This window comes from Andrographis paniculata, unplaced genomic scaffold (assembly GCF_009805555.1).
Source record: "Andrographis paniculata isolate CXL003 unplaced genomic scaffold, ASM980555v1 Contig62END, whole genome shotgun sequence".
Taxonomy (NCBI): Eukaryota; Viridiplantae; Streptophyta; class Magnoliopsida; order Lamiales; family Acanthaceae; genus Andrographis; species Andrographis paniculata.
The window spans coordinates 8,628,954-8,652,739 of NW_026137598.1; the positions used below are offsets into that span (position 1 = coordinate 8,628,954).

Consider the following 23,786-nt stretch of genomic DNA (forward strand, 5'->3'; position numbering starts at 1 on the left):
ATGGCTGACCCATTTGATTCATGTACAGGTTACATGTACATACAATAATGGCGAAAATTACTTATGATATAAAAAGTTTGCAAACAATTTCGATTTAAAAATTGGATTTTATGAAATATTTTTTATAAAAGTAAAATCTTCAGGAAATTTTATAAGCACTTTTGCCTACGGTACTGACGATTTTATGACTTTTCAAATCAAGGGCAGATTATAAATAATTTTGCTTACAATAATAACGATTCTATATAATAAAAAGGATTGTTGTTCCGATCAAAACCAATTAAAGGTTAAATGAAAAACTTTTCGGCTGCTACAATCTCTACATACGAGTATTATTATTTGTCAACCCTTTTCAACAGATGCCACTCTCCACTCCACACTTGTTCTGACATGTAACAGAAGCAGCAGCAGCAGCAGCAATATATAATTCATTCCATCAACGACAAAAACCAATAGAAAATCCATCTTTCTTATGTCCATGGTGATCAGTGATTTTTGTCTTGCTCCTGCACTGCACCGAACACGATCTCATCGTCTGTCTTGGAGCAGCTCACCTGACAATAGTAAGTGTGTGGCGCTGATGATCGAATCTGGTGGCGATGTAGGTGATGCTGCTGCTGCTGCACCTGGGAGAAGTCTTCATCCCACCATCCCTTGTAGAAAGCAATGCGCTTTGTGAGGCGCTGCTTCTTTTCAGGATCTTTCGGCGTCCGGGGCGCAGGGTCCCAGGCGTCGGTGGCTGGAGGTCCATCTGGATCCGGGATTACAAGTGTCTCCGGCACATACCTACTTTTTGAATGCTTCTTATGTCTTTGATGATGAAGCTGCCCTTGATTCTGAATATGATGATCAAACAATGGTTCTTTCGGCTGGTTGAAGACAAACAAGAGAATTGCAAACATATTGATTGGCCATGTGAAAGCTTGCAAGAATGATCAGGGCAACAACAGGGCAGCGTTGGAAAGTGGACTTACGGATGGAGAAGAGAAGATTGATCGAATCCTGGATTGAAAAAGTGCCAACATATATCCGAAGAGGACAGATGCGGTAACCATGGCAATGCCTGTCATTGGTTCACCTGATTAGTTCGTCAACAGGAAGATATAGAACATGAGAGGTGGAGCATATGAATGTCACTTACCCAAACCTATGGGAAGACTATATCCGTAAAGATAAGGGCAATCATCCAAATGGAGATGTATCTCGCGAATGGCCTTATTGCCACGATCAACTACAAGAAGGGAGCAACTGCTCCTGCTGTAGACCACATCAAAATCATTTGAAAATGTTGCATCTTCGCTTGGTCCATCCGTACGTCCCCATCCTCGACTGTGCTTGCCTCCAGCTATAGTTGCCACACCTAGAGAAACAGAATTAACCACAATTTTTTATCAAGAAACAGAGAAGGGACTTGAGATTCAAGAAAAACAGGGTAATATGGATTTCAATCAGGTTCTAAAGGTGAAATTTTGTTCTGTCATTATAAATATTAGCAAAGCGTCCAAAAGTGTAAACTCGCCATTATCGCTTATCTTCCTGATTGCCATATTATCTGTGTCAGCAATGTAAATGTTTCCTCTGTCGTCCACTGTAAGTCCTTTTGGATGGTTCATCATAGCTTGCCTCAATCTCCCATCCACATATCCGGAATACCCCCCTGCTGACCCGGCAACCAATATTGGCCGGCTATCTGCAATTTTTGAGAAATCACCCAATTTAGCCTTTAAAATGAAAAAGAGGGGGCGAAAAGGGCAATGAACAAGAGGCAAATCCCAAAGTTGAAGCTGAAACTGACGAGACTTAGGCTCAACATCCGAGCACGACAATCCACAAACTTGAATAAGCAAAACCACCATACGCCTTCAAGGCTGCCCCAATCCTGTTTATTGCTTTTTCATTACCAATTCAACCTTCATTCCCATCTCTATGTACAGCGGAGTAAATAATCGAAATTTAAGTACCAATGACTGAAACATTTGGCTTCTTAAAACAAATTCTGAAACCAATGAAGTTGTAACATCAGATTGGGGTTCAACACTTGCAACCGCAAACAAATCATTTAGCACGTAAACACATAGCCTTTTGAAACTATGCTACCATTCAACATGGGTTGGGAAAATGAAATCCCAATTCCCCCATCAAATCAGTTGCTCAACATCCAAGTGTGGACAAAAACACATCAAATCTTCCTCTGAATTACTCAATGCAATTAAATTGCTAACAATTCAATACATTTAAGCCACATGATCTAAAAAAATAAAAACTTGCACCTCCTTGCAGAAACTTACACGTTGAAAAAGAAGAAGAGATCTTGTGAAGGTTACTATTAGCAGAATCCAGAATTAGAATTTCCCCATCTGGTGAGACTCCAACATTGTAAGGTTCAATGCCATGCTTGCTGCCGTCAAACACAGTCTCAACATCATAACCACCCTCAAACTTCACCGATGGACGTCTTAAAATTGCTGCAGTTGCACAAAATCCAGGCATATAGACACAAAGAAATAAGCAAACAGAAATTCCAATAAATAGAATACATGTTCGACATCATATAATTTACCAGTTCGGAAGATGGCCTTAAATGTGAGACCCATCCATTTCATCAGCATAGATAATGCATTTGCAACAAACCTATTCAATACTCCTGCCAACATCACAACATGTATCTATATTTAAACGAATGACCAAAGCTAGCAAAACTCCCAAGATGAACAACCACAGAAACTGTGCGTGCGTGCGCGTATGTGTACACTTACGAGAAGGTGCGGAAGAAGCCGAAACAGAGCACACACCACAAAGAAGGAGCAGAAGGCTGAGAAACACAACAGGTAAATCTTTCCCCATTCGAAATGCCATTTTCAGATTTACTTCAATTCGCACGCCCAAAAAGAGCGCGCAAACGCAATTCAAAACGGTCGATCAAACCTCTGGATTGAGATGGATTGAAGTATGAAGCGGGAGGAAGAGAAGTCAGAAGAAACTAGAAGAGACTAGAAACTACAGCAAGAAGACAGATATCATCATCAGCATCATCATCATCATGTGAATTGGCGTCTTGAAATGCAGAAAATCCCAAATGCATAGAGCATGCTTGGAAATAACATCAAAATTCAACAGCTGAAATGGGAAAATATCTGAGTCGGAAAATGGGATGGCAGCAATATTGCAGAAATTCATTAAATATTGAAATGCGGGTTACTTCAATGTGAAATCCGCCGCGATGGGTTTGGGGGGTCGAACACGTCATAATGTTTTAAATTTTTTTTTGTTTTCCCTTACCCTTGTTTAGAGAAGGGAAAGAATCATTAATGAGCATTTATTGTACCGAGGAATTTTGGCAATTTCATTTTATCTTTGTACTAAAAAGTAATGGCCCAACACTATTTAAAATCTCTTTTAGAGAAAGAGAAAAGCACCTGCGAGTCTGCGTGCGTGCGTGCGCGCGCATCAGTCAATTTTGTGGAAATAAACAAAGCATTTTTGCGCTGTTCAATTTTATGCGGTTAACTTTGGACTTGGGCTTAGCACAAAGTACATCCATTATGAATATAGCTACTTGACAAAACATGGGCCCGCTCAAATAAAGAGTTAGAGAGAGAAAAAAACAATGAAATACCAAAGTGGAGCCCAGTTGTGTAGAGAATAAGTGAATAACTACCAAAAAAATAAATAAATAAATAAAATTCTAGAAGAGAAAATCACAAAACAGACGACAAATGGATGGGTGTTCAATATGGTATTATGTTGGGGGAGAGAGAAAGGTCTTCTTAGAACAACTATACAAAACAATGGTTCCTCTTAATTCATGAGGGTAGCAGCAACTATCAACATTTTGGCCCCAAAAAGAGCTGCTTTTCTACAACCCATAAGAAGGATTCTTTTTTCTTTTTTCAGGAAAAAAAAGAAAGAAAGCCCATCATTTCCAGGTCCGAAGATAAAGATAAAGTTAATATATAGTATTATGTATATATATATATATATATATATATTAACTATAGTCAATTTTATCCGAATCAGTAAAAACTACCTGCATCTTCAGCATGCACTATCAAAGGTGACTTGAAAGTGCACACTTTGATGGGGCTTTGGAGTAGATGCGTTGGCAAGTCCATGGAGGAGTCTCAGGACATCAGTGGCATCATCCAGATAATACTTGGCCTTGCTCGGCTTCTGTCCCACGGTGCAAGCGAAGATCTCCGGGTATGCAGCAGGAAGTGATGGATAAGAGGATGTACTCAATATGCTCTCAAACATATCTTCGTCGGACCTGTCATCTCCGATACACATTACAAAATCAGGTGCCTTGTTGTCGACCATCATGGAAAGCACCTTCTGAGCAACTGATCCCTTTGTCACACCCTACACATACATAATAATAATATGCATCAATACAGGTCTATGACAGGAAACAACAGCAAGAGCCAAGAGTGCAAGAGAGAGAGATACTTGGGGTTTAACTTCTACAATATGTTGCCCTCGTCGCACAACAGCTGGTTCATTGGCAAGAACATTTTCCAAATGATCCAAGAGTTCCTTGGCTTGACAGGAGCCAAAGTCGGGGTCTGCATCCTGATGATGCCACACCAATGCACTTTCTTTAATCTCCATACAGGATCCATCAGTTGCTTCGGTGTAAAGTTTCATAATAGGTTCCACAATGTCCTTCCAGTCAAGATCAGCAGCTAATGATTCCCAGTCCTCATTTTTGTTAAATCTGAATAAAGGCCACATTCATTATCAATTCATAAATGGTAAGAACAACACACACCAGTAAAGATTTAAGAAAAGGAGAGAAAATAGTCATACCTAATAAAATACCCATGTTCAGCAGCCAGGCCAAGTTTTTCACAAGGAGCAAGCCATTCACATAGTGAAGACCTTCCTCTCCCACTAACAATAAACACAGTGTTGTTAGGATCACTGCAGAGGGCATTGAGCACACTGACCAGTTCAGGACTCGGAGATTTAACAATTGAGGATTCGGGTACAACAGTGCCATCATAGTCAAGAAAGATTGCTCTTCTGCTTGTCCTCTTGTATGCTGAGACAATGTGATCAACTGACAACTTCCTGAAACTTGGTGAAAGTGCAATAACTCTGAAACCCAGGCCTAAACCAATGCCCCAACAACGTTTATCATAGTGATCCTTGCAAGCTCTCTCCAAGTCCTGCATGAAGCTGCGAGCCCAATATGCCACATCATGAGAACTGACATAACGATAGTGTTTCTCATGGCGTAGTTGCTTTTCTGCAATAGGTGTGGTGATTGCCATATTTATAGCCTCGGCGACAGAATCAATGTCCCATGGATTCACCCTAATTGCTCCACTCAGAGAAGGAGAACACCCAATGAACTCCGACACCACAAGCATGCTGGTTCTTGGAGAATCCTTTTCAATGCCCATAGCTTCATCCATAGTAGGTGTGCCCTGCCGGCAGACTATATACTTGTACGGAACCAAGTTCATACCATCCCTCACAGCATTAACTATGCAGCATTCTGCAACTGCATAATAGGCAGTCTTCTCATATCTAGGGGCATTACGATCGATCAAGATCACAGGTTCATAACCGGGGGTACCATAAGTTTCATTAATTCTTTCAACAGTTTCGTATGTTTCTCTTTTTACCTCTTGGACATCCTTTCCGGAGCTCCTAGCAGGATTCACAATTTGAACCAACACTGCTTTTCCTTGAAACTCCCTATGCTGCTGTAAGAGCTGCTCAAAAGCCAGTAACTTCAAACTGATGCCTTTAAATATATCCATGTCATCAACACCAAGAATTAACTTCTTGTCCTTGAACTCTTCATGTATCTCTTTTACTTTTTGGCATGTATATTGAAGATTCAACACGGATTCCAGTCTGCCCATGTGAATTCCAACTGGGAGTATTTTTATATACACTGTGCGACCAAAATAGTCTAGTCCAATGTGCCCCCTCTTGGATTCGTAGTCCAAGCCAAGCATTCTACTACAACACGACAGGAAATGTCGTGCATAATCAAAAGTTTGAAAGCCTATTAAATCACAATTCAGCAAGCCTTTCAAAATCTCATCTCTGACAGGCAATGTTCTGTATATCTCAGATGAAGGGAATGGACTGTGAAGAAAGAAGCCAAGCTTGACCCGATTATATCGCTTTCTTAGAAATGTAGGCAGCACCATGAGATGATAATCATGAACCCAGATATAATCATCCTCTGGATTGACCACTTCCATAATTTTATCCGCAAATATTTTATTTGCTGAGACATAGGCTTGCCAAAGCTGTCTATCAAAGCGATCTCCATGGTCCGGACACATAGGAAGCATGTAATGAAAAAGAGGCCAAAGTTGTTGCTTACAGAAACCATAATAGAACTTCTTTTGAATGTCAGAGGGAAGAAAGGTTGGTACACATTTGAACTCATCAAGAAGCCTCTGTGCAACTTCTTCTTGCTCATTGGCCTCTATCTCAACTTTGAGACATCCCACATATAGAAACTCAGTCTCAGGTGGAAAACCATCTTGCAATTGCAATAGAAGTGAATCCTCATCCCAACTAAAAGCCCATTTAGAACCTTCACAGTCCTTCTGGGCATGCAGGGGCAACATATTTGCAATGATGATTTTCCGCTCCTGGAAAAAAGATGCTGTGCCATCAGACTCCACATCACTGCTCAAATTACTGTCAGATATAACTCCAGGAATAGTCATCACCCTTGGGAGACCTCTAGGAGTTTGAACTACATCTGATAATTCTCCAGAAGCCAAGTCCAAAAATTTTTCACAAGATCTTGATGCCATCCTAGGAATCCTTCTCTGTAATAAATCCTTCATGGGAACCAAATTGTCAGTCAATAAATGAAGCACCAGAAAAAGGCATTCAGAAGCTTCAATTACAAGCAAAAAAAATCCAGAAATGGTTCTCAATGTGCACACAGCAACTTAAAATGTAAAATTCAAGTTTTGGTGACGAATGCAGAACAAGAAAAATGTAATAGTGCCTCAGAAGAATCTAAAAGGAACAATGGATCATGATATTTCAATACATTCAAAGGTGATGAATAGATAGATTTCAATGTTTGAACTCACTGTTCAGATTATATTTTATAACTGCATGATTTCAGCTTCATTTCCAAATTTCGACTCATGGCACACGTCATTAGAGCAGTATTTGGTAATAGACAAGACATGAATAAACTTTTAGCATTAGTCATAGCCAATAAACAAGATCGTTACTACAAAGGCAATCCTATAACTAGAAATGGATAAGCAGCAAACTGAAAACAATCAACTGCCGCCGCAAAGATATGTGACCGTTATAACACCATTGCCTTAAGAAGTCAAAACCGACAAACAAGGTCATTGCTACAAAAGCAGTGACATAATCTAAAGATCAAACATTCTTCCCAGCAAAAGATGCGTGACCGATATAACAGCAGAATCTATAAGTTATGGACAGTGAGGTCACGGTTTTTATAATAATAAATGAATAGCCATTAACTGGAAGGATCATTATCTATTTAACAAAGAGATACATTAACTTTCAGAGCCTAATCACAGTTTCAGATTCTGCCTCAGCCTGAGAAGAAAACCATATTCTATCAAACGAGGCATCAACAGATTTTTACATTTCTAAGAAAATGATTGAGAGATTATGTTGCTACACTGCCCCCTCCAACCCCCACCTCACCAGCAAAGTAAACAAATACGCAAGTTGATGCCAAGTAAAATTTGAAATAGAGAAATACATACACACGCTCATCTGACCACAAGTGTGTATTGGCCCTGCGTTTACAATCCATTTCCATGAATCATTAAATAATGATAAATGACAGAAAGGAACACTTAATTAGCAGATTAGAGATAATGATAAATGACAGAAACCAACACGATTAGCGATAATGATAAATGACAGAAACCAACACTTAATTAGCAGGTAACAAGGACTAACGAACGGATCATAAGCACTAAATTCCAAATGAGATAAGGTCAAATGGATTTACCTTGAAAAAAACAAAACTAGTGTGAACAGAAACTAATCTTCTAGCTTTCTTCGCGGTGTACTTCAATCATCAATCTATCTGCTAAAAAAAAAAAAAAAAACATACTGTCAATCCTCGAGCTTTCCTCGTTACAAAAATGCAAAATTCTCCGCACAGACAAGAAATTAACTATCAATTCTTCACTCCGCGAAAAAATTCGAAAAAAAAAAAAATCACAAAAGGAGCACTTTTCACACCTAATATTGTTTGCATTATCTAAAAACAAAACCGATTCCTAAAAAAAACGCCGCCACCACCACCAAAAACCAAAAAAATCCAATCAATCACCGGTGATCGGAATACGCTGCTTTCTGCCCACGCCAGTAAGGAGGAACCGCAGTACGTTCTTCAGAGAGGGTTGAGAGAGAATTATAGAAAGCGAGAACACCGAACGGAGAATGGGAATTGGAATTTTGTACAGATGGATGTGTATTTCCAAGAGAGAGAAAGAAGAGAGTGCGATAGAAATATTACACTATTATTCACTATTTTTTATTATAAAATAAATAATAATAAAAATAATATATTAATATTGACGAAGAAGATAGCTAAAGCAACAGGGTTACTATAAAAATGTATAAGATCTCGAAGCACCATGTACAATACCGGATAGCGAGTATTATTTTACTCATTAAATAAAAACATAATGAGAAATGACGTGGAAAATGCAGTCTGAAAGTGGATAGGGTCGAGTGGGAGATCATTCCTGGCAACTCCAGGGAGTTGGACTCCGGAAATGATCCCCACCACTCGTTTATTTGGGCCCACAGCGAACGGGTAAGGATATTCCGGGAGTGACAAGGAATAAACCGGCGAGGGGAAGATGGCGTCATTACTGCAGTAGCCGGTCAGTTTACCAAATTTGCCCCTGACATTAATTTTTATTCCGACAATATCATTTGGGTCTTTTTTTTTTAATAATAATATCTCTCTTTGGGCAATTATTGCTCGGATCAGATTTACGAAGCCAAAAAGGGGTTTTTGACAAAGAAATTTGAAATTGTATTACAGCATATACTACTCCGACTCCACCACCAGTAACGTGCAGAGTATATATATATATATATATATAGTATGACATGGTACTCATCTAATAAGAAAGGAGCTGATATTAATTACGACAAGAGGAAGCAGCAAGTTGTATATTGGGTCCAAACTACAATTTAATCGTGGATGACAAAAATCATGGGGTGGGAGCGTACGTAGTACTAGTATGGTCCTATATATATAAATAATTAAATGTAAGAATCGAGGTTGATGAAGTCAAATATATCGTTCTTCTTGCCAAAAATGTTGTAATAGCAGTGTGTGTGTGTGATGTGATATTATAATATCCTGAGAGAGAAGTAAGTAATTAAGTTTGATAAAATAGAAGGAATATAGGTGCATTGTTTTGTTTGGTATAACATGCAACGTAACAAGAATATTATTAATACGTTTGCATGTGTGTAGAAATTGAAATAAGAACAAAATTGATGGATGGCGTAATTGTGAATAAGAGTGAAGGAATGAGATATGATGAGATGGAGAGCGACAGAGATGGATGGATGGATGTGTGTGTGTGTGTGTGTGTGTGTGTGTGTCAGTGAGCGTGTGTAGTGTATTGGTATTGGTTTTGGTTTTGGTTTTGGTTTTGGTTTGTGTATGAGTATGTGTCAGGCTCCTCGGCTCCCACGTGTAATAATGAGTGAGGAGAGCTGGTGGGCGACGGCGGTCCAATCACCGCTGACCACCTCAACCAACGTACAAATCAAATCAAATCCAATCCCAATCAATCATATATTTGTTCATTAATTAATTAGTGGAGTATTGAATTGGTGTGCCTCCCCTCCATCACACGCCGGCCGGCCGGCCCCACTTTATCTATAAGAGCAAGTGCAAACCCACTCTCATTCACTCTCTAGATGCCATCCTTCCTTGAATATATATATATATAATTAATTAATTAAAAAGACATGGGGATGGGATGGCGTTGTTGGCGCGCGCGTGTGTCTTTGTCTTAATTATATGTCTGTCTGTCTGTGCCCTGCCCTGCAGACTTGTGCCTCCCGCCCACCAACTAACTATAACTATAAGGTCCTCCGACGAGTACGACCACCACTCATCTTCCAAACTCAATCAATCCCTGGACCTGACCTCCCTCCACTGTGACTGAGACTGGGACTGTTCCCCTTTTCCCCGATCTATCTATCTATCTATCTATCTATCTATCATCCACACCACTAAGGATCGGCTTTTACACACACATTCATTCCCTTGCTGCATACAATATATATAATAATGCTTGACTGAGGTTCCATGCTCTAGGCGGCCAACACAACTAGCACAAACCAATTAGCTGGTTTTGTTGGCTGTAAGCTTTAGTTCAAACTTACTAAAACCACATAATGCCCAAACTTTTGCAATATCAAATCTTTTTCCCCTAGAATAAAATAAATTCAACCAAAACATAATGATCAACATTCGACATCAAATGTATCCATCCGCATCTTACTTAAATAAATCAACCAAAAACCTTGAAACGGAACAACTGAGTTCAATCGTCAATGATTGACTGTATGTGTATAGTCTTCCAAGGCTATCTTTGTGATCTCGCAAGGGTTAAATAGCCTAAAAATACTAAACTTCGTACTACACCCATCTCCTATCATTTAGCTTTTGAATCGATCACCTTTTTGGCGAACGAAGGTAAGCAGAAAGCTGCAGAATGGATCTGCAGAAATTAAACACAGTAAGGAAATATATAAGTAACTGAGTAACATATGTTTCACATGCAAGTGACCAGATGGATGTCATCAAGACACTTGGGGGGTTTAATAATGTATCAATACCTCAGAGTTGTAAAACTTTAGGGGTCCCTTTGCTTTGACCTGACTTTCATCAGCGTCTATTGGGTTTACAGGGTGCTTGAAATCAACCAAAGGACCCTCAGTTGAACACAGCATAAATCCTATAACACCACTGGAGATGAATGTAATGGGTGGGTTAGCGATGATATGTGTAATCTACAATCAAGGCTAGAAAAATGAAATTACCTGGGATATGTAGGGACAGTGGTCCAAGCATAATTTACAGAGCCTTTGAAAATCTGGCGGCAGTTGGCAACAATATCCTCAATAATGTGCATGTGAAGCCATATGCTCTCTGCCTGAGTACAAACCACTCCTCCTGGACGAAGAGCATTGGCAACAGACTGAAAGAAAGGCTTTTCAAACAACTCCTGTGCTGGACCTGAGTGATGAAAGGATAACAATTGAATTCCTCGGAATTTCTTGGTGCATTTAAGAAAGCAACCACACCAAAGCTACAATCATACCAATCGGGTCTGAAGAATCCACTATGATTGCATCATAAGTTCCTTCAGGCACAGCCTTGAGAAATGCAACTCCTGCAAGGATCTTGGTAAGTGGAGGAGCCATGTAAAAGAGAAGGACCCCTATAAAATACAGAAACTACAGTTGACTGACCATCTCCAATATGCAGGGTCACACGGGGATCATCAAACCCCACTGCTACACTGGGGAAAAATTGTTTGGAAACCTGGATGAGAGAAAAAAAAGTAGTTGCATTGAAATAGCTTATAAAGGCTCCAATTCCAACATGGTATGTGTGAATCCATGGAAATAAAATCAGGTTTCTGTCTCCTCATCCAGAGTCCACCGACTTTTGACCAACAGACCGTAGCCTGTCCACAACCGGTAAATGAAGAGAGGGCAAAACACCAACACGCAGATGATAAACTACACAAAGTCAAGAGAATCAGAAATACTTACATCAACAACCATTTTATCAATCTCACAGATATCTATTTTTTCAATTGAAGAATGGCGGGCCACCTCACGCAGGACACCCCCATCTCCTCCCCCAATTACTAGAACCTGAGAACATGATATACTTAAAATTTAAGAGAATATTAATATCACAGAATAAAATAAAGTGTTGGAATATTCTTTCAGAGATCATAAGTGGAAAAATATTCTCTTAACATCAATACCGGAACCACACAAAACCAATAACTCAATATGGTTTCCTTTAAAAAATATAACAATTTATTCAATGGCACCTAAATGAGAACTTTTGCAATCCAGCATCCTACCTTTCTTCGTTACATGAATTACAAACAGAATAAGAATATTGGTTAAGTACTAAACTTTTCCAAATTTTTTTTTATAAACAATTCTAACAAGCACTAGAGGATTACAAGATTAACAGACTGTATTGCCTTTTGGGGAAAGAAATCAATAAACTACACTAAAATGATTCTCCTGTATTCGTTTGGTTTAAATTCCCTGGAATTTCGACTTTAATTTGTAGGGAATTCCAGACCAGCAACTTATTTATGTTTAAAGATACCTTTTTTGGGTTTGGAATTGAGCAGAGTGGGAGATGAGTGATCATTTCTTGGTAAGCACATTCATCCCTCTCTGTGAGTTGAATTACACCATCCAAGACAAGAACTTTTCCGTAAGTAGATGACTGCAACAAAATTTAGCCATGTAAGTATGTAAATACATCTTCAGTAAGACATGCTGAAAGCAAATATTACAAATAGACGTATGAAGTACCTCAAAAACTATGACGTTTTGATAGTCAGACTTGCTTTGGAACAAAATTTTTTCCACTTTCAAAGAATGTGCTTCTCCTGCGTGTTGTATCACAGTGACTTATTATGTTCATTATCATTCCAGCACACAATCTCTGAGCCGACTTATAAAAAATAAAACATAATTCCCGTTTGCTGATTCTTGTGTGTGTGTGTTCCTTTTTTTTTTTTTTTTAGTATTGAAATTATTATTTTCTCTTCAAAAACATATTTAGCATTAATTTTCCATGCAAAAACATCATATCCTGCTATTATTTTTACCAAAATTTTACTATTTGAATTCGACTTTCCCAAAAAAATTTCACTTTTTCCCCTGCATCCCATGATACATTGATTTAATAACAAACTCAAACCAAAACTTCTCAAACCCTATCAAAAGAAACCACTCTTTGTTTCTTTTGCTTTCATGATTTATATGTTTAGTATACATAAGAATAAATAGCCTAGGAATAGGTCAAGCAACAACCTGGGAAACAACAAGCGTAGAATCTGGAAAAAGAAAAGAAAAAAAAGACATGGACTAAATCAAAGTATTGCATGCCATTTTGACTGGCGGATATAAGAATAAGAACACGGCGGCATAGGTACTCATGCATTATCCACCCAAAGCCAAGGCCTTTAATCCTATTCGTAACACTTTTGTCCAGTAAAAATAATAATGTTAGCTTGAATACAAGTCACAACTAAGAGATTTTTAAAAGAAGATAACTAATACTCTATGAACTCCCTCCGGATTTCTAAAACAAAGAGCACAACCAAAATACGGACGAGCGGAAAAGGTAACAGCATGAAATTCCAACAAACTAAGAACGCACACACAGAAGCAGGTACGAAACCACACGCGCAATTCACACCGCAGATACCAGAGACTCCTAATGTTTGTTGAGAAGGAATAAAACAAATTACCAGGCCACATTGGACTAATCTCCGAGAACCATCCTGGAATCACAGAAGAAAAGCACTCTGGTAAGCCCGCCGCGGAAGCGCCGCCGTTGTTAGCTTCCATATTCTGGAGCGAAACGCTAGCCCCTCCGCCGATTCGCCGAGGGCTGGTTCACACAGAAATCAAAATTCTCTCCGATTTCCCTGCAATACAACGAGGATATCACCGGTGTAAGTAGGCGGATCTCAAAGTTACGGAGTAGAGGAGGAAAACCTAGCGCGGCGAGGGCGTGTAGTTAGGTGTACGCGCGAGTATCGATTCGGGAATCTACTTTGGAGGATGAGGACAGGAGAGGAGAGGACAGCAGGTTGGCAGCTTTATGCTTTGGGGACGAGTTACCTAGTGCCTTACGATTTCACAATCATTGTCTTGAGGATGGCGCTATACATTACTCCGTATTTATACTGCCAATTTTGACTAGGGTATGGCCGTATGTATGTATGTATGTATGTATGGCCCTCCACTTACCATATATTTATAATTATTATCGTCAAATATTTATTTATTTAATTACACTATTAAATTAATAATGAATTACTTTCTTTAAGTAAATAATTTGACTAGACTACTTTATTACATTGTTAAAACGTACCTTTTTCATTTATTTAGTAATAAAATAAATTATTGTGAAGAAGAAAAGGCAATCGTAATTATCATTCAATTTTCATAAATTATTTGTTGCAATGATGTCATGGCATGAATAATGAAAAAGCAAGAGGGGTAATAATTTTGTCATTATTGGTATCAAATTATGTATCATTGCAGTGGCACAGACTTGTGTAATGAACAATGATTGGAATTGGGATTTATGAGAACAAAAGATACCGTAACGCAATTGAATTGATGAGCACAGGTGAGCAACGTACAGATTTAAGAAAGTAGTGTACTATTATGGGCGATGATATATTATTAGTAATTGAATCCACTTGCCTAGAGCCGTGAAAATTCTCCAACTTGTTAACAATATAAATTAAATTTGAATTATAATTATAATAATAATTTCAACTCGATTCGAATTTAACGGTATAGTTTGATTGATGCAATCATAAACAATTTAGGGTAGAGCATAAAAGTAAGACAGTAGACATAGATAGTTAAAGCTAATAAATACTATCCATCCACCCAGCGATAATGAAAGTTGCTTTATTTTATAGCATCACACTCACACTCACACTCACACTCACACATAGCAGGGACGGACAGACAGACAGGGAGGCAGAAAAATTAATCATCTGATCTGTTATGCTCTGAATAATGTACTTAACAAACCCAACATAATAATGTAAACAGCACAACAAATTGCTAATATAACAAAATACAGCATTCTATTCTAATTCTACGTTTCTTCTTACATAGAGAGAACCAAGAATGACTGACAATGCACTACTGCATCCATAGCAAACAGGATGCCAGAATGATGAGAAGCAATGGAAACAAAGATCCAAACACACACACACATTACATTAGATACCACAAGATAAGATGAGATAGATAAGAAAGGAGATTGTTCTGCAGTCTAGATCTGTTTCCCTTTCTTTTCAAAATAAGCAGAGTTCCTCTGATAGAGCAAGATTGCTTGGACTAAATGCCAAAACCCAATACCTGGCCAAAGAACGCCGGGAGAGTATAGAAGCGACCGTGTGCTTTGCCACAAAAGGAAATTACTCAGCCGTGTTTCTCCAGAAGTGCGGATTATGATGTCGGGATCGGGTGCAATTGCCATATACATATGCTTCTCCACGTCTTCAATGCTGATACATGGTGTGTCACTACTTGTTGTGTTCTCTCCCAGTCCACCAAGTCCACATGTTTCAGGATGATCCCTGAAGAATTCGTTTTGTTTCTCCTTACAAGACTCTTCGACAGCATGCACAATCTCATCTCTTGATGTGTACGCGATGCATATGGAAAGCATGCGCTTTGAATTGTTGGAAGTGGCACGCATGACACGATTGGCGGCCGACCTGACAGTTTCACTCAGAAGATCAAGGTTTCCACTAAAGTGTACCTTCACTCCATAATGATTCACAATACTCTCTTTCTCAAGTAAAGCTTCTATCTTTTCTTGTATCAACTCCATGGTGGACTGGACTTCATCTGGCCGCCTTTTAAAATTATCAATGCTAAACGCATAAATTGTAACACACTTCACGTTCAGCTCATAACAGTATTTTAACATATTCATAAGGGCTAAGGATCCGGCTCGATGACCGGCTCCTTCTTCTAAATTATTCTTCTTAGCATATCTCCGATTTCCATCCATAATAAATGCAACATGCCTTGGAACAGGGCCAGCTAAAAGAATCAAACTTACGCTTCTGCGCAGAAAACCAACCAAGCCTTCAATTAATTGAGTTGCTGGATTACTAGTTGGTTTCTCCATTAACACTTCGAAGAAAGAGGTGGAGTATTACAAGCAGATCAACCTGGATAAAACCAAAACCTAAACCAAATAAGCCATAAAATCAGTGGACATAGACACATATAACGGGACAATGAGCAAATTAACTCATCCATCGTGTATATTCTATAACAGCAAGTCAACAACTACCCATATTACCAAAACAAATCCCCTCTTTCCAATAATAATAAAAAAAAACAAATAGCACATAATAAATAACCGCAGAGTGGTCGTATTTCAGATAGTAACACTAGAAAAAATATTATATCATGATATCAATAGCTAGAAGCACACAAAACCAGCACTAACTCAATATGACTTCCTTCCAGAAATCTAACATGCATGCAATCCATTCACTGGTACAGTAATGAGAACATTGCAATCCAGCAGCCTGATTTTCCTTGTTACACCAATTACAAGCAGGATGGGAGTATTAGTGGATTTCTAAAATTTAGCAAGTATTATAAATTGACCAACTGCATTGTCCATTTGGAAAAGCAATCAACATACTTTATTGAAAAATATTCTCCTACTTTCTCTTGCTTTAATTTCCCTAGAATCCAGACTTAATTTATAGGGAATTCCAACTATTATTTATCTTTAGAACCCTAGAGGATGGATACCCTTTTTTGGGTTTGGAAATGAGCAAAGTGGGAGAGGCATGATCATTTCTTGGTAAGCATTCATTCCTCTCTGTGAGTTGAATTACAACATCCAAGAGAAATTTTTTTCTATTAGTGGATGACTGCAACAAAGTTTAGCCAGGAAGTATTTAAATATGTCTTCAGTAAGACATGCAGAAGACAAATATTATAATGGATTAGTTCTAAATACACTTAATAGAGCACGGAGTTTGGTACACCCAAAACTTGAGGTTTTGATAGTCAGACTTCCTTTGGTATAATAGTTTTCCCTACTCAAAACTATGGCGTTATGATTCATGACTATTCTAGTACATGATCCATGACCTGACTCAACAAAATAATACACAATTCCTGTTTTCTGACACAATCATAATTATGCACATACATCCTAACTTGTGTTTCTTTTGCTTTCATGATTCATACTTTTAGTGTACATTAGAAATCAACAGCCTGTATGATTAGGTCAAGCAACAAACTGGGAGAAAACAAGTCTAGAATTATGAATCTACCTGTAAAAAGATACATGGACTACATTAACAGATTCTATGCAATTTTGTCATGCGGATAAAGATAAGAGTTCTGTCGCAAAAATATATACACAGTAATATATGCACAGTAATATATATGCAGTGTTGATTGTTTGCCCAAAGCTAAAGCCTTTAAGTTTTTGCAGAACACTTTGTACAGTAAAAGTTATAGTGTTAGTTTGATTATAAGTGATAACTAAGAGATCTTTAAGAGAAGATAAAAGAGCTTTTGAACCCCAGATTTCTACAATCAAAGAACACCAAAAAAATACGAACAAGCGGAGAAGGAAACTCCAAAATTATTATGCTCACTTACTTGATTTCATTTGCTTCAGCATGAATCATGATTCCTCAGAACAGAGTAGACAAATCTGAGGTTTGGGCTCCAGCCTGAGAAAGTTTTTTGAAATAAGTTGAGAAACATGACTTTTTAATGGAAAGCAATCAATAATTCAACAGAAGCCTTCTGCATCAGAAGGTAAAGAAAAATCTATTAATGCAATACAGCATTATGTATATATCTGTTGTGCTTGGAAAATTTAACTGGAACAACTGGCAAGTAGCCCCCACAGAAGTCCTAGGATTCAAGCCAACTTCTTGAAGCTCTTAAATAGCATAGAAAAAAAGGGTAAAGGGCATTGCTTGCTGCATCAACTGATACCTAACTATAGCAAGAAAAGTGAACAAGTTTATATGCTAATAATGAAATTGTGACTCTGACCTAACCAGCTTTTGGAAAATGAGAAGCTCTAGTGTTATTGTTTATCATTAGTCTGACGGACACATCTAGGGAGAGTTGCACTTGCACCTATCCCACTACTACATTGAGCAATCAAAATAATCTTTTCATCAAAATTTCCTTTTTAAAACTTTCTTCTACCTTTTCCATTTTTCCCCATCTGAAAGTCTCCTCAACAGTGGAGATTTTATTGATGACTTCAAAAAAATGATTAGTGAAATCCAGTGACAAGATCCATTCCAACTTCCAGAAACGTATTGCTCAACATCACCCAAACTAATCAAGAAATTTTCATAATCAAACACTAAACTAAAATAATTTCAGCAAACGTTAGCAAATAGCAACAGAGATCCGATTTAGTTAACTCAGTTGAACAAAGCCCGGTATGCACCTTCATACAGATACATGTGACCACTTCCACACACAAGTACAAACAAGCTGCATGTCTTTGCAGATTCTTCAAAATTGCGCGCAGTCCCTTGATCAGTAGATGGCAAGTGATCCGACAAAAAAACAGTAGTGAGAGCAAGACCAGCATAAGAAGAATCGAAAAGAGCATGAAAGAAAACCAGTTATACCCGGTGTCTCCCAATCCAATCCACGGAACTGACGTAAGCAACGAGTGTCGTATCGTGTTGCTGTTCCAATGGGAGAAAGGTTGATGAATCCCCGAAAGCGATCCCTGCCGGCAAATGCGCATTCGATCGACAGATACTCAATTGAGAAATCATGGATGTTTGACTGCTCTAATTTCCAGTCTAAAAGAATATGGAAAATACAATTGATTCAGTAGAGAAGAGTTTGCTCGTTCAAAGCATTTCATCTGGGCTCATCTGGGTCGAATCATCGGCCCATTATATTTTATTGTACGGTCGGTCATCATTAGCCCAGCCCATTCAAAAAAAATTTATCGACAATATATTATTTATAAAATTAATAAAAAAAAAAAAAAAAAAAAAAGAGGCGCCACAAACTGCTCGTTGTTTCTCCTCGTATATAATGAAAGTTCTTTTCCACGGGGATACACAACAGAAACATTTGGAGTGGAAAGTTTGAAGCGAAGTTTTGAAGTGGAAGTGTGCATCCGGATACAACAACTTGCCTCGCTAAAGAACTTGAGAGACTGCTTCGGTGCCATTCATGTCTCAAACCGATTACGGGACCGGGGCATTTCCATTCTGTAGAATTTCATTTTCTTGTAGCACTTTCTGCTTGAATGCAATGCCGTAGTTTGTTGTGCGCGACATGACGTTGTTATCTGTGATTGAGGTTTCAATATCTTGTGCTTTTGTCATTCTTGTTTACGCCTGAAATTCTGAGTAGGGAGTTCTTGTTTGATACTTAGTATCTATTCGATTTCTTTAATCTTTTCTAGACTAATGTGCCACTTTGGTTCCGTCCGAAGCTTCAACTTGTACGATTTTCTAGACCAAAGGAAAAAAAAAATCTACTTCTTGTTTGGTTCACGACAAGGTCTGCGTATTGGAGTGTTGTCTGGAAAGTCCCTGGTTGGTTAATTATAGGCATGATCTCATATTGTTGGAGCGAATTGGGAACTTGCGATTAGATCCTCGGGTAGTTTTTGGTTTAGTATATTCGAAGTTGCGTTTCAATTGTAACTTATCAATCTGGAACGAGTCAACTAATTGAGAGAAGCTTGATTTATTGCATATCTTGGAACAATGTGTGAGGATTTGGCATTCTTGGGATCTATAAAAGAATGTTCTTGGCACATATCCAGTTTAAAATGATGATCAACTTAACAGAAGTTCGGTGCTCTCTTTCCTCTCATCCATACCAATTGAATAGTGGAAGTCTCAAGTGTTGAGATAAAATTAGGAATTTAAATGCTGATTTTGCTCAATATGATTTGAAGTGTTAGATATGAAAATGTTTAGAAGAGTGGTGCTGAATATTTAAATAATTTTTATGTTAATGTGCACAGGATGTCTCATGTCTGAATATTTTGATGTTTAACAGGCCATCAAGTACCGTTGTAAAAATATTGTTGAAGAAATATTTAAAAATGTCCAGCCTGTTATCATCTGGTAAGAAATCTGACCCTGGAGCTGCAGTAGGAACCTCTACTAGTTCTCAAGGAAAACAAGAAGAGGGTGGTGGAGGCTGGTACTATTCTAAGAAATACATTGAAGAAAATTCTCCTTCCAGACGAGATGGTATTTCTTGGGAGATAGAAACTATTCTGATAAAATCATCTAGCTCATTTATACAACATATAGGCATAAGGCTGAGAGTGTATGTCCTTTCTTTTTCTTTGATTTGTATGTGTTTTTCATATTTTAATGCTTACTTTATCACTGCTTTGATGTGCTTTTATATTTTGAAAAGTGCAAGATGTGCTTCTGTTTTACTTTGATGCTGGTTTATTTGGACCCCTGTTAGTTTTCTTTTTTTTGACATTGTAAATTGGTGTGCTGGCACAGTACTCTGTTATGCATGACTGCATTTTCGTTAATCCATCCTTATTTTCTTCCCCTGATTAAGCATCTTTGAAATTTATAATACTTGATGCTAGATGATTCCTATTGCAGGTCCCAGAGAACAATTGCTATGGCAACAACTTTTTGTCACCGCTTCTTCATTCGCCAATCACATCGAAAAAATGATAGGAGGGTGAGTTGATTTTTGTTTCTTTTCATTGCTTCTTTCTGTGTCAAGTTATTTTTATGATTAACTTAGGTTCCCGGGGAGGATATTTGCAACTTTCGCCTCAGTTTTTTGTATGATTGTGCCTGTAATTGAATGAATGAAATGAATTGAAGTAGAGCACACTGCAGCACACAACGAATAATCAGACAAGCGGATTAGTGATCAATTTTGGCTGTCCCAGCCTTCTTCTTGGAGACACTTTGTGCAGTCAAACTTTTCTACAAGTGAACCAATAGGTATACTTGTTCTGCAACTACTAGCACCTTTGCTAAATTAAATCTGGCTCCTTTCACCATCAATCACTCCATCCATGAAGCCAATTACCACATCCTTATCCTTGACCATGTGGCATGATGAGCAACCTTGATCTTAGTAGCTTTGAAGTCAAGTGCAGGCAACTTGACACTTTTGTTTCAACTTCCATGTCCATTTTCTTTTAGTTTTAACTGCAGGTTCATCAAGTCACTCACCTTTTTGCCTTTCATCAAGTCATGGACCACTTGTAGCAATTCTCATAACTGTGATAAATTTTCTAACACTAATGGCAAACATGGGGCACTTTCATTGAGCTTTCTGTTTCTGTTGCCCCATTCAGCGTGGCAGCCAGCTGGCTGGCCATGACTGCAGCTATCTGTTTTCGGATTGCTTCCAATCATCGGAGAATGTCCTTTTGTTTCTCTGTAAAATCCTCAATTCCGCTACAATCTCAGCCATGTTTCCTTCTTCCTTGTCATAATCATCCTTGTGAACCATCAAATTGGACTAAATTGTTGTAAGTGGAAACTGAAATGAACTTAAGAGATCAGTACTACAGGGAATTTCATATTCTAGATTGCTCTTTAAAGCTAGAACCATATCTATCTTAGACACTATATTCTATTAGCATAGGTTGTCATCCAAAGTAGAAAGTCGATGCTAGGCTGATGCAATGATCAAGATGTCAAACGGAATCTCACCTCTACCTGAGCAATCATCTCTTGTGCATCCGATCGGCCACTTCCCAAAGGAATGCGTACCGTGACAGCCTCCCAAATCCGACGAGGTACTAACTTATAATTCTTCTCTATCAGCTCAACCTCCACTTCAGTGGGATTTATAACTCATACAAGGCAATCAAGGGACAAACCTCCTGGGTGAATCCCTTTGTGGGTGGCCTTATCTCCTCTCACGTGACATTGATCCGCAAGCCTTTGACTGTAATTGGGAAAGTCAGATTGGTCTCTTCAAATTTAGCAACTGGCATGATCATCTTCCCACGCTGCAAAAATCAAATTGGAGGTACACCAACAGATGCTGTATATCATGTTGCTGCTTCATAACAGAAAGCAAAGTTCATGAGATTTACTGCTTCACTGTCATGATTGTGCACGTGCATGTGCTAGTGCCCACCTCTTTGGCCTCTGCCTGTCCATGGTTTTGGGCTTTTCATTATATTTGAATACACATTTTCTGGCTGCGTGCATGCGAATCAAATGCATTTGGTTTTCATGAAAAAGCCTTTAATGGCATGCATCTTCCTTCATTGGAGTGTGTATTATTACTTTCACTTATTTTTCTGATTCTAAAGACAAGTATACAATGCTTACTAGTTTTTGCATTTTCTGCAGACCATTGCCATGGCATGTATGTTTCTTGCAGGTAAAGCGAATTACTATCCTCGCTCTGTTAAAGATGTCATTTTTGCGGGACATCAATTAATGGAGAAAGACGATCCTCTTGCTCTGGAAAGGTTCAATAATAAGGTGGAATACTTGATTCATCTAGTGACTAAGCTGCTTATCTCTTCTGAGCTTATTGTTGCTTGAACTTGATTTGTCTTGTCATCTTTTCTTTGTGTGGCGGTGGTTCTCAGTTGAAGTTACTTTGTTTGTGTAGGAGGAAATGAAGAGGCACAAAGAGCTTATTTTTTTAGCTGAAAGGATTGTTCTGCAAACACTTGATTTTGAACTTAATGTGGCTCTTCCCTATACACCTCTTATCGAGGCACTTAATGAATTCCAACTGTCGCATCACTTTGCCCTTGGACAAGCTGCTTGGAATTTTGTTAATGATAGGTATGGTGTGGCTGTACCTGTACCTGTGCTCTGATTGTCGTTTGTTTGTTTGGTATCCCACCATGGTTGTTGTTCTTTTTAATTACCTGGTGGAAAAGTGAAATGGCAGCTATCGGACAACTCTGTGCTTGCAATGTAAGCCCAACCAGATTGCAGCGGGTGCTCTTTTCCTTGCTTCCAAATTTGTCAAGATACAGCTGCCATCTGTGGGTGGGAAGACTTGGTGGCAAGTGCTAAATGTCACCGCGCGCCAATTTGAGGGTTAGTCCCTTGCCTTGTTCAATTTGCTTGCTTCATGACGTCAAGTGGTAGTAGTAGTAGTTGCAATGCAGTGCTATCCATATTGGGATTAAGTCTCTCTCTCTCTAACCTGAGCTGTGTATCTATTACCTCTATTCTGAATTCAATGATCATTCTTCTTCTGGTTCTAACCGGACATTATTATGATTGTTATTATTATTATTATTATCTCTGATATGTTCCACCTTTCTTCAGAGGTTTGCAACCAGATAGTAGATTTATATGAAAACGATAATCAGCCGCCACCTCTGCCCAGACTGCCCCAGCCCCTGCCCCCGCCCCCGTCCCCTCTCGGGCTCCCGCTCCCACCCATGCCGCCCCGGCCCTGGCCCCTGCCTCTGCCCCCGCCCCTGCCCCTGCCCCTGCCCCTGCCCCTGCTGCGGCTCCCACCCCTGCCCCTGCTCCGGCTCCCACCCCTGCCCCGCCCCGGCCCCCCACCCCTGCCGCCCCGGCCCCGGCAGCTCCGGCCCGGGCTCCCACCCCTTCCGCCCCGGCCCCGGCCCCGGCCTGGGCTCCCACCCCTGCCGCCCCGGCCCGGGCTCCCACCCCTGCCGCCCCGGCCCTGGCCCTGGCCCCCGAACCCGGGTACACCGTAATTGGTAGGGGGTGCTGGTCATAACATTGCAGAAAAGGAGGGTGAAAGTTGAAAGGACTCATAATCACCATGAGCAGGGAGTGGGTAAGCTCCTGAGTCCGGATCACACATGCATGGTTGCTAGCTAATGACAACAGCCAGTGAGCGGACCAGCCTCCAACAGGAAGGAAGGAAGGGATAGAGGATGAGGCATGGATATTCTGCACGCAAGAGTAGAGTAGATTTGTATTCATTCATTCATTCATCTAGCTTAGTTAGTTTAGTTGGTATGGCACATTGTT

General features: G+C 39.2%; 5 protein-coding genes across 16 annotated transcripts; 1 reads left to right on the plus strand and 4 right to left on the minus strand.

Annotated features, from left to right (window-relative positions):
• Positions 1–208: 208 nt before the first annotated feature.
• Positions 209–4,146, minus strand: LOC127260852 (uncharacterized). The gene is made up of 8 exons (XM_051288832.1): positions 4,028–4,146; positions 2,757–2,927; positions 2,561–2,644; positions 2,289–2,465; positions 1,520–1,690; positions 1,142–1,360; positions 975–1,063; positions 209–869 (listed from the first exon to the last, which is right to left on the minus strand). The coding sequence occupies exons 2-8, from the start codon at positions 2,854–2,856 to the stop codon at positions 486–488; spliced, it is 1,224 nt and encodes a 407-aa protein (XP_051144789.1). The 5' UTR covers positions 2,857–2,927; positions 4,028–4,146; the 3' UTR covers positions 209–485.
• LOC127260851 (probable alpha,alpha-trehalose-phosphate synthase [UDP-forming] 9) lies at positions 4,036–8,495 on the minus strand. Of its 7 annotated transcripts, none has more exons than XM_051288831.1 (5): positions 8,318–8,495; positions 7,991–8,068; positions 4,807–6,803; positions 4,447–4,714; positions 4,036–4,359 (listed from the first exon to the last, which is right to left on the minus strand). In XM_051288831.1, exons 3-5 carry the CDS (start codon positions 6,786–6,788, stop codon positions 4,036–4,038), a joined length of 2,574 nt encoding a protein of 857 aa, XP_051144788.1. In that variant the 5' UTR covers positions 6,789–6,803; positions 7,991–8,068; positions 8,318–8,495. The 7 variants fall into 7 exon arrangements, with proteins under 7 accessions (XP_051144788.1, XP_051144785.1, XP_051144786.1 ...); XM_051288828.1 differs by having other exon boundaries at positions 4,807–6,815; XM_051288829.1 differs by having other exon boundaries at positions 7,991–8,071.
• A 1,931-nt stretch (positions 8,496–10,426) lies between these two features.
• Positions 10,427–13,951, minus strand: LOC127261047 (spermidine synthase). Of its 4 annotated transcripts, none has more exons than XM_051289196.1 (10): positions 13,789–13,951; positions 13,539–13,718; positions 12,595–12,671; positions 12,383–12,505; positions 11,803–11,907; positions 11,497–11,569; positions 11,346–11,417; positions 11,065–11,260; positions 10,861–10,990; positions 10,427–10,742 (listed from the first exon to the last, which is right to left on the minus strand). In XM_051289196.1, the coding sequence occupies exons 2-10, from the start codon at positions 13,636–13,638 to the stop codon at positions 10,677–10,679; spliced, it is 942 nt and encodes a 313-aa protein (XP_051145153.1). In that variant the 5' UTR covers positions 13,639–13,718; positions 13,789–13,951; the 3' UTR covers positions 10,427–10,676. The 4 variants fall into 4 exon arrangements, with proteins under 4 accessions (XP_051145153.1, XP_051145155.1, XP_051145156.1 ...); XM_051289198.1 differs by having other exon boundaries at positions 13,821–13,935; XM_051289199.1 differs by having other exon boundaries at positions 13,847–13,865.
• Positions 13,952–14,789: 838 nt separating this feature from the next.
• LOC127261260 (dehydrodolichyl diphosphate synthase CPT3-like) lies at positions 14,790–18,637 on the minus strand. Of its 3 annotated transcripts, none has more exons than XM_051289525.1 (4): positions 18,465–18,637; positions 18,278–18,364; positions 17,464–17,537; positions 14,790–16,001 (listed from the first exon to the last, which is right to left on the minus strand). In XM_051289525.1, exon 4 carries the CDS (start codon positions 15,956–15,958, stop codon positions 15,092–15,094), a length of 867 nt encoding a protein of 288 aa, XP_051145482.1. In that variant the 5' UTR covers positions 15,959–16,001; positions 17,464–17,537; positions 18,278–18,364; positions 18,465–18,637; the 3' UTR covers positions 14,790–15,091. The 3 variants fall into 3 exon arrangements, with proteins under 3 accessions (XP_051145482.1, XP_051145484.1, XP_051145483.1); XM_051289527.1 differs by having other exon boundaries at positions 14,790–16,018; XM_051289526.1 differs by having other exon boundaries at positions 18,278–18,637.
• Positions 18,638–20,223: 1,586 nt separating this feature from the next.
• On the plus strand, positions 20,224–23,506 carry LOC127260491 (cyclin-T1-3-like). Its single transcript, XM_051288221.1, has 6 exons — positions 20,224–20,520; positions 21,445–21,834; positions 22,164–22,298; positions 22,432–22,610; positions 22,720–22,871; positions 23,106–23,506. Exons 3-6 carry the CDS (start codon positions 22,173–22,175, stop codon positions 23,504–23,506), a joined length of 858 nt encoding a protein of 285 aa, XP_051144178.1. The 5' UTR covers positions 20,224–20,520; positions 21,445–21,834; positions 22,164–22,172.
• Positions 23,507–23,786: the final 280 nt, after the last annotated feature.

What these genes read in the sequence shown, in the direction of transcription:
- LOC127261047 (XM_051289196.1), bottom strand. Translation starts at nt 13,638, where the DNA reads ATGGAAGCTAACAACGGCGGCGCTTCCGCGGCGGGCTTACCAGAGTGC. An exon ending in CAATTCCAAACCCAAAAAAG is followed by an intron (nt 11,908 to 12,382) that starts GTATCTTTAAAC and finishes TCATGTTCTCAG; the next exon opens with GTTCTAGTAATTGGGGGAGG. An exon ending in ACTGTCCCTACATATCCCAG is followed by an intron (nt 10,991 to 11,064) that starts GTAATTTCATTT and finishes ATTCATCTCCAG; the next exon opens with TGGTGTTATAGGATTTATGC.
- LOC127260852 (XM_051288832.1), bottom strand. Translation starts at nt 2,856, where the DNA reads ATGGCATTTCGAATGGGGAAAGATTTACCTGTTGTGTTTCTCAGCCTT. An exon ending in CAGGAAGATAAGCGATAATG is followed by an intron (nt 1,361 to 1,519) that starts GCGAGTTTACAC and finishes CTGTTTCTCTAG; the next exon opens with GTGTGGCAACTATAGCTGGA. An exon ending in CAATCTTCTCTTCTCCATCC is followed by an intron (nt 870 to 974) that starts GTAAGTCCACTT and finishes GTCTTCAACCAG; the next exon opens with CCGAAAGAACCATTGTTTGA.
- LOC127261260 (XM_051289525.1), bottom strand. Translation starts at nt 15,958, where the DNA reads ATGGAGAAACCAACTAGTAATCCAGCAACTCAATTAATTGAAGGCTTG.
- LOC127260491 (XM_051288221.1), top strand. Translation starts at nt 22,173, where the DNA reads ATGGCATGTATGTTTCTTGCAGGTAAAGCGAATTACTATCCTCGCTCT. An exon ending in TGGAAAGGTTCAATAATAAG is followed by an intron (nt 22,299 to 22,431) that starts GTGGAATACTTG and finishes TTGTTTGTGTAG; the next exon opens with GAGGAAATGAAGAGGCACAA. An exon ending in TGGAATTTTGTTAATGATAG is followed by an intron (nt 22,611 to 22,719) that starts GTATGGTGTGGC and finishes GTGAAATGGCAG; the next exon opens with CTATCGGACAACTCTGTGCT.
- LOC127260851 (XM_051288831.1), bottom strand. Translation starts at nt 6,788, where the DNA reads ATGGCATCAAGATCTTGTGAAAAATTTTTGGACTTGGCTTCTGGAGAA. An exon ending in GAACATGGGTATTTTATTAG is followed by an intron (nt 4,715 to 4,806) that starts GTATGACTATTT and finishes GCCTTTATTCAG; the next exon opens with ATTTAACAAAAATGAGGACT. An exon ending in TTGTAGAAGTTAAACCCCAA is followed by an intron (nt 4,360 to 4,446) that starts GTATCTCTCTCT and finishes ATGTATGTGTAG; the next exon opens with GGTGTGACAAAGGGATCAGT.